At 38.8% G+C, this 9,068-nt stretch overlaps 1 protein-coding gene across 1 annotated transcript; it reads left to right on the top strand.

The window, feature by feature from the left end:
- The first annotated feature begins 115 nt into the window (after nt 1-115).
- On the top strand, nt 116-8,137 carry pin4 (protein (peptidylprolyl cis/trans isomerase) NIMA-interacting, 4 (parvulin)). The gene is made up of 4 exons (XM_052021731.1): nt 116-182; nt 3,862-3,926; nt 6,366-6,485; nt 6,798-8,137. Exons 1-4 carry the CDS (start codon nt 137-139, stop codon nt 6,954-6,956), a joined length of 390 nt encoding a protein of 129 aa, XP_051877691.1. The 5' UTR covers nt 116-136; the 3' UTR covers nt 6,957-8,137.
- The last annotated feature ends 931 nt before the right edge of the window (nt 8,138-9,068 follow it).

Genomic DNA, 9,068 nt, shown 5'->3' with positions numbered 1-9,068 from the left:
TGACATCCAAAATCTTGATGGATGATAGGTATGTCAGGCATTTCGTTATTTCGCAGTCGGTATTCTCTGGGCACTAATCCGGACACTTGGTATGTGGGTCTTTCTATATCCAGGGCGAAAGGCTACTGTGTGGATCATGCCTCCTAAAGGGAAGTCGAAGGGAACGAGTAAGGGCGGGAAAGGTCTGTTTGCTTCACAATAATGCAGCATGGTTGAAGTGTAAATTTATCGTCTGCAAACATACAACGATAGATATTATCGTGTTATTGGTCGTTATGTCTCCTTGACCTAATAGAGAAAAAGCTTTTACAATCCAGTTTAAGATGTAGAGGTCGATGTTGATCAGTAATTGGGAGCTGTGGGTGAAGGAGAAGTGTTTATTTTTAAAGAAGTCTTCTTTTCTGGGTTACAGCTGAGGATGGAACCCAGCTGTAACCCAGATTGTGCTAAAATGAATGTCAAGTGACATTAATGCTATTCATTGTTGATGGCATATGTGCCCATTGAGGGAACATGGTATGTTGCAGTCAAAATAATGGACAAATTCTGTTTTATCCACACACGGAACGTGAATAGTTACTTTAAAATAATGTTAAAATGTTGTATTTTATTTTGGGGGAACAATATGTATTTTAAGATAAGCATGTAGTGCATAACATATCAATGATATATGTAATGAGATGGTCTACTGAGTTACGTGTTAGAAATTTTTAAAAATTCATTATTTACCTGCTTTGCTTTTAAAGGTATAGAAAATACGATTATCTCCAGGGTCCTAGAATAGCATTGGGAGGAACTGGGCAATATACCCACATTTTATTTCCTGCTGCTATAAAATGCAGTGTGGATATTGTGTGAAAACAATTGACTTAAGTAGAAACTCCTCACTTGAATTACTTGGTCATATGTGGGTTCACACGTGAAGAATGACCATCTGAAGAATACATCAAAGACTGGCCTCAAATATCTCTCCCCTAGCATACATAGTATGGAGTAACCTTTAGGTACATTTCTATCAGTCACTACTGTAAGCTCTGCAAGATCATGTATGCCTTGAATACAGGTTATTTGAATATGAGGGGCTTCAATCACCAGTTTTTGCCAATGTCTGTATGGACAGGCCAATCATTTAAAGCAGGTTTGGGAAATAACCTGCAGATAGAAATATCTAATCTGTTTTAATTCACATCAAGAGAATATACCAAAGACAGTTATAATTAGATTCACTTAATTCATTCAGCAATGGTCTTCATATATTAAACCAAAATAAATTAAGACAGTTGCCATGCACAAAGCGTAAGGTGGACTTCAGAAGTGCCTAATGTCCAAAGTCACAAAAGTTGTTACAAAATTGAGGTCATAGAGTCGTATAGCATAGAAACAGGCCCATCAGCCCACTGCGTCTATACCAACCACCATGCCTATCTATACTAATCCCACCTGCCTGCATTAAATTCCCTATTCCTCTATGCCCTGCTCATTCAAGTACCTGTGCCTCTTAAAGTTACTGTTCCTGCCTCCACCATCTCCTTTGGCAACTTCTATTTGGTGAAAAATTTATCCCTCAGATCCCCTTTAAACCTCCATCAAACCTATGCCATCTAGTTTGAGACACCTCTACCACGGGAAACAGACTCTAGCTACTTACCCTATCTATACCTCTATGTACTTGTACTCCTAGGTCTCTCTGATCATGTGAATTTTGAGTATTTTTGGAGAGGTGACCAAGAGGATTGGCAAGGGCAGGATGGTAGATGTTGTCTACATGGACCACAAGGCCTTTGATAAGGTCCTGCATGGCAGGCTAGTCCAAAGGTTAAAACACATTGGGATCCAGGGTGAGCTAGCGAATTGGGTGCAAAATTGGCTTGGGTGGTAGGAGGCAGTGAGTGGTAGTGGAAGGTACTTTTTCCAGATTGGAGGCCTGTGACCGGTGGTGTGGAGCAGGGACCAGTGCTGGGTCTGCTGTTTGTCATATCTTAATGATTTAAATGAGAATGTAAATGGCATGATTATTAAGTTTGCAGATGACACCAAAATTGATGGTACAGTAGACCGTGAAGGTGGTTGTCTAAGGTTACAATAGATATTGGTCAACTGGGAAAGTGGGCAAAGGAATGGCAGATGGAATTTAACTTGGACAAATGTGAAGTGATGCACTTTGGGATGATAAACCAGGTCAGGGCATTCACAGTGAATAGTAGGGCCTTGGGAGTGTTTTTATTAATTTAAAAAAATCATCATAATGGTTTATTCCCTTTAAGAGACATTAATACCCAACATTATCATTTCACAGCCACCTTTGCTAGATTCACAGTAGTGATAGCATTTGTGCACTGACCCAGGGACATTAAAGGGATCCCTCCATGTCAGCCATGGGGAATTTGGGATTGCCGTTTAAGGGTTTTGAAGGTGCATGAATCCCTTAAGCTATGAAGCAGCATAATCATTTAAATAGAAACAAAAAGTGCTGGACACAGCAGGTCAGGGAACATCTGTGGAAAGGGAAACAATGTTAACATTTTGTAAAAGTAGGAGAGAGAGAAAGTTGCTTTTCAGATGCCACGGAACTGGCCAATTCCGATACAGAGAAGCAAGTTACCTGAAATTGTTGAATTCACTATTGAGTCTTGAAGGATGCAACATGCCTAGAAGATGAGTCCTTGTTCCTCAGGCTTTTATTGGGCCTCATTATAACAGTCCAGAAGGCCACAGACAGATTGATCAGAGTCAGATGGAGAATTAAAGTGACAGGTAAGTCCAAGTTCAGGTTTGCTCCTGCGGACTAAACAAAGGTGCTCCGCAAATGGTCACCCAGTCTGTGTTTGATTCCTCCAACACTGAGAAGCCCTCATTGTGAGCATGAACTGTGGTGGGCAGGATGAGAAAAAGTGCAATTGATTCGCTTGGAAAGGTTGTTAGTGTCCCTGGATGATGGGAAGGGCAATGTTTCATCTACTGCAGTTGCATGGAAAAGAGCCATATCAAGGAGAGTGGCTGTTAGAGATAGAAGATTGAACTGCAGAGTCCAGAAGGAAATGGTCACTTTGGAATGCTGAAAGTCAAGGGCGGCGGGGGGAAATCAGACTGGTAATTAAATTTCGTAATTAAGCCAAGGGTAATCTAGGGGATGTCGTCAGCTGTGATCAGCGTTGATCTCTTTAAATCAGAGAGGATTCACAACTTCCAGGATTAATATATTCCTCATTTCATTGTGATTAAATTATGAATGTAGTAGATTGTGGCTGTTTGATCCAGTTTCTGTTAAGTAATTTTAATGAGCCATGCTGACCTCATTGTATGTGGGAAATACAATGCCCAAATGAAACCTGTATTAAGGGAAATCATGACAGGAAAAGCCTGGACCGATTTCCTAATGGATGGAAGTTTTGCAAATATTGGTTGCCAACTCTTAATAGAAGGTGAATTTTGCCTTTTATGCATGATTCATACAGATGCAGTCAGTCCAGTTTGTAGACAGCCATAATTGTATAAAACTCCTAACTGTCCTCAGGCAATTTTCTCCTTTTGAAGGTTTGCTTTCTGTTTAGAATCTTTGCCCTCAGAGCTATTTGTTTTAAGAGCTGGCTGAGTAATCAGGCTTCACTCACTAGCTTTATATTAACATGCTCACAATGCAAAAGCACAGATGTACTATGATGTGAAATGTTTATTCAATTTTGAAACTGGCTAACAAATTAATTATTCTTTGAGGGATTAAAGTTTAGCTTATTACCGGTCAAACACAATGTGACTTCATTATTCAATTGTGCTTCTGTTGAATTATTCCCTGTAAATTATGAGTTACTGATGCATTTCTTTTGAAGACAAAGAAACATATTTCATTTTTGTGTCTTTAAGGTGCAGCTGGTGGTGATAATGGCGATAAGAAAGATAAAGGACCCAAAGGAGGTAATGCAGTTAAGGTAAATGATCAGACCTATTGTATGTCCTTTGTTTGGCAACCTTGGTCTTATCCTATCCATTCCTCCCCCACCTTCTCTGAACTTCAAACTAACTTGTTTTTAATCTTTCCCAGTTTTGATGAGAGTCTTTGACCTGAAACATTAACTCTTTTTCCCTTTCCATAGATGCTGCTTGATCTGCTGAGTGTTTCCAGCGTGTCCTACTTTTATTTCAGATTTGCACCATCTGTAGTTTTTGTTTTCATGTTTCACCTGCTGCTACAGACATGTGCTTTGAATAAGGTTAATATATCACCCATAGTTAGAAAGGAGGTGCAGGTGGTTATCTGACCAGTTGATCACAGAACATGCATGCCCTCAGTCAATTTTCCTAAATATTTTCTTGCATCTTTCTAATAAAAATCTTATGAAATGTACTGAGATATTACCTAATTTGTTGTGCTATCTATGTTGCTATGGCCCATATTTTGAAAGAAATGTTATATCTTTCAGATATATAGTTGTAAAACTGAACTAGATTTCTATTTCCTCAACTGAAGGTATTGACCATTGCAGGGGTATAGGTGCCAGGAGATCTCCATGACACATCTAAGTAGCTGTTCTGAATGTTTACACCCAATGTGGAATATTAACTATTCAATGGTAGTGGTATCAAGGACCAGGCAATCCGATACTCATTCAAAATCCTCATGTGCACTTTCCACTGCAGATTATTGTGGAGTGATCAAATACATTCATTCTGAAGAGTAGCTCCAATCCTGAAGGTGAGGTATAACATTGCGGTGAAAAAGATTGAGAAAAGTATTGGGGCACTGACACATCCTTGTTTGGTACTGGTCTTCATTGAGATTGGCTCTGTTGTAGACCCATTGGTTAGTATCATGGCTTGCATGAGTCAGTCATACAATATCAATGAATTTCTGTGGGCAGCTGATTTTGAGGGTGGTTTTCCACAGTCTGTTATGACTGATGGAGTCAGAGACCGTTGTGAGGTCCTGTATAGTGCTGTTCTATGCATTTCTCTTGGAGTTGTCATGTGGTGGAGATCATGTCTACTGTGCCACTAGGTGGACAGAATCTACACTGTGATTCTGGTGCAACTCCTCAGTCACTGGGAGAACAGTGGTGATGTCTTTCCCTGTGGCCAATAGCAGAAAGCATACTCTGCAGTTGCCATAGTCGAATTTCTCTCCTTTTTTTGAAGATGGTTACGATTACAGTATCTCTGGTGTCCTATGTATATCCTCCTCTTTCCAGATGTGAACGGTGAGATTGCTGATGGGACTGAACCATTTCACCACTGAGTTTTACAACTTCAGCAGGGATACCATCTCCTCCTTTATCCTCGTTATAATTTTAGTTCGGACAAGACTTTTCAGCTTCATTGGTCACAGGTGGTAGTAAGGCTGGATCAAAAAGACTGCTCTGCAAAGTCCTCCAAGCTCAGTGGAAGGATAACTGAACCAATGTTAGGGTCATCTCCCAAGCCTATAACCCCAACATCTGGCTACACGCAGTTGGGCAGGCCATGTGTCTTGTATGTCTGATACCAGACTCCCAAAATAGACACTCTGTTCTGAACTCTACTGTGGGAGGAGATTACTGGCAAGATAAACAAAAAAGACTGAAGCATATCCCCAAAACTCCTTTGAAGTACAACTACCTCAGTGACTCCTGCAATAGTCCATGACTGCTCAAAGTAGACAAAAAGAGTTCAGGATGGTATTGAAAACCTTGAAGCTATACATCGGCCTGCCCAATGAGGCCAACTGAAAACAACTAGAGCGTCAATAATGGTTATGTTTGCTTGGGAGATGATATTGAAGTTGCACGGGGAGCACATAGAAGCCCTGCTTAAGCAGCAGAAGGATTTCACCACTTCACCAGTTACCCACCCATCTGCCCTGTCAGGCAATGCTTGTCCCATTTCTGGTTCCTACATTGGGCCTCATCAAGCTCCCCTGAACCCAAAAGTCAGAGCAGAAGTGAATCATCGTATCATAGAGAGATACAGCATGAAAACAGACTCTTTGGCCCATCAAGTCTGCACTGACCATCAAACACCTATTTTTACACTTACCCAACCCTAATCCAATTTTATTATCCCCACATTTGCTTAATCATTTTAACTGCCCAAGAAGCAGGCATGATCATATACAGGAGTTCTGTCTGATTTTTTTTTTTGTTAACTTTTTAACCTAGAGCACTGAGACAATTAACATGATTCCTAAAGGAAATAAGCTAACGTTTAAGGTAATCAGATTTCAAAGTTTACTCATCTTGTTCTGTAGGACTTAGTACTGCATGAGGTGGTATATTTACCCACAATTCCATCAAGAAAGTTTGGGGTTCAATCTTTTTTTTGTTTAAAATTTCATTTTGTATTTCAAAAATCCAACTAAGTCTAGCAGAAGCATTACAATATTTGCATTGTTGCAGGTGAGACACATTCTCTGTGAGAAACACAGTAAAATCATGGAAGCCATGGAGAAGTTGAAGTCAGGCATGAAATTTAATGAAGTAGCTAGTCAATACAGTGAAGACAAAGCCAGGCAAGGAGTAAGTACCAAATGAAAAATATGTGAACATCTGATTCCTTATGCTAGTATGCTAATAAATTATATAGATTGTAAAGATTTCTGAACTGTCTTGTTACTAAATGTATATGGCTGCAATGTTAGTCAAAAGATTATTTTGAGTATTTACTGACATTTCAGTGAACCTGCATAACATTGCTATGCTCCATTAAGTTCACAATTAAAGGTTGCAGCCTAGTTATTTGGGCAACTTTACTGTATCAAGACTTAAACATGGTTGTTAAATGTTTTTCAAACAAATTGCAGATGTGAGAATAATTGTTTCTATTCTTAGGGTGATCTGGGCTGGATGACCAGAGGTTCAATGGTGGGACCCTTCCAGGAAGCTGCTTTTGCCCTCTCCAACAGCACAACAGACAAACCCATATACACAGACCCACCTGTAAAAACTAAATTTGGTTATCATATAATCATGGTTGAAGGAAAAAAGTAAATGAATTTATTTTCATTTCTCAGTAAATCCTTGCCTCTAGTAAGAAGTGGAACTACTTCTCCTTTTTCCTCAGCCACATTCTAGTTTTATTGGTTGTAAATGAAATTCAAGAATGACTCCTTTGTACATCTTTTCTCTTCTCTAATGGTTATGCTGGAGCACCATTACTTTTCATCCAGAGAAAATCCAACAGTTGTATTTTTTTTTAAGTATTTTGATGTAATATGTCCAAATAAACAGTTAAACATCATTCCTGTATTGTAAATATCATTTAATCATATTTGTCACTCTTGGTTCTAAGAGAGTTTTTCCCTGTGGCTTGACAATTAACTACATCACTTGAATGAAGAACTAGACATACAGTATAGAGAGTCCACAATCTTGTCTACAGTTCGGTTCTGAATTCTGTTCTCGTCTCCCCTTTGGCAGTTTGATCACATTCACACATCATATGGCACCACAATATCTTAATTCAAATGAAAAAGGGCATTATCAAACCACTGGAATTGTTCTGTCTGCAGAAAGATCAAGCTCTGGATTGGTCATATGGATCCAGAATCAAGATACATCCATCCTCAGATGCAGACGTTAGAAATAAAGACCATCCATGTAACTCTTGCACATGTCTAAAGATTTACTTCATAAGCAGCATATTGATTGACTTGGAAAAAAGTTACCAGCTCATCATATTGCCAAATGATAACAGACAAGATTGTTTATTCTTCAGTTTGATATGCCATTATGTTGTTGTCTTCTCTGGTCAGCAGTGAAATTCTGTTGCTTACTAATGTCATAGTGCATTTGTTTTCAGCAGTATATCACAACTTTTAATGATTGGACTCTTCACAGTATTTCCCCCTTTTTCAATCATTGTCAACCAACATAGCCTCCAGTGAAGAGCTGGCAACTGGTTGATCTGTTCCTTCCTTCCAGTTGCTCTGCTCTAAGTTCAGCTGCTAGATGTGTACAAAGAAGTCAGCATGATGACATTCTCCCTGATTCTTTTTGGGACTGTTGACTGCACCACCCAACTTGCCATGTGCTTTATCTTGGGCTACCCTAGAATATCCTTTGATATTCTTAAACCATTCTCTGTGATATTTCAGGGTGTTTCAAATAATAGAGTCACAATAAAGTAATGTAATGATTATGTTAAAATAAAAACAGCTTAACCATCTACAGCTATATTGTCTTTTTGATTATTCACAAGAGAATAGGTAAGAAGCTGCCACTTAACCAGTACTTTTAAAACCTGAAAAGTAGAACATATAACATTTTTGTCTTTCACTCCATTTACTTTTAATAAGATAGTGACCTCTATCAATACTAACATTAAAATGTTTGATAAATTTTTGAAATATTTTTGATATTTCAGGCTTCATTTTTTTCATTCTATAAAATGCTTAAAATACTAGTTTTGTAAAAAATGTCATTTACCTCCTGGTTTGTTGTCTGTTAATACTTGAATGTAATTGACTGCTTAGCTAGTTTGATCACACAAGAACATAAGATGTATAAACAAATGTAGTTAATGTGGTACCTTCGTTCTGTTGCAACCTTCGGTAAACTCATGGCTGATCTGATATCGTAAGTTAATTTTCCCACTTGATCCTAGATACTTCTTGATTCCCATAATGTCCAAACATGTATAATACTCAGTTTTGAATGTACTCGATAACAGCAACCGCAGTTCTCTAGGGTAGAGAATTCAAAAGATATACAACGTCACAGTACAGAAATTTCTCTATCTCAGTCCTCCATGTCCAGCCCCTGTTCTAACACTGACCCCAAGTTCTAGACTTCCTAGCCTGAAGAAGGAGCCTCTTGCATCAGTTCCACTCAGAATGAAATTACCTCTCATTTTTGTAAATTCCATTGTGTATAGGCCACTGATAATCAATCACTCCTAATAGAACCATGTCCTCATACCAGGAATTGATCCAGTGACTCTAAGCTGCTCGACATCTAGTGTGGTAGAATCTGTGAGGAATTGATGGAAATGTGTGGAGAATAAAATGGGATTAGTGTAAAAGAGTGCTTGATATCCAGTGTGGACAGTGAGCAAAAGGGACTGTTTCTGTGCTCAATAACTCTAAAATTATTTTTATGACA

The sequence above is a fragment of the Pristis pectinata genome, chromosome 8, assembly GCF_009764475.1.
Source record: "Pristis pectinata isolate sPriPec2 chromosome 8, sPriPec2.1.pri, whole genome shotgun sequence".
Classification (NCBI taxonomy): Eukaryota; Metazoa; Chordata; class Chondrichthyes; order Rhinopristiformes; family Pristidae; genus Pristis; species Pristis pectinata.
Note: the sequence above shows the minus strand (reverse complement) of the source record. Positions and strands in the feature narration are given on the sequence as shown.

Bases quoted from the DNA above. Each gene is read 5' to 3' on its own strand.
- pin4 (XM_052021731.1), top strand. From the start codon at position 137: ATGCCTCCTAAAGGGAAGTCGAAGGGAACGAGTAAGGGCGGGAAAG. The intron at 183-3,861 runs GTCTGTTTGCTT...TGTGTCTTTAAG, and splicing joins AACGAGTAAGGGCGGGAAAG to GTGCAGCTGGTGGTGATAAT. The intron at 3,927-6,365 runs GTAAATGATCAG...GCATTGTTGCAG, and splicing joins AAGGAGGTAATGCAGTTAAG to GTGAGACACATTCTCTGTGA.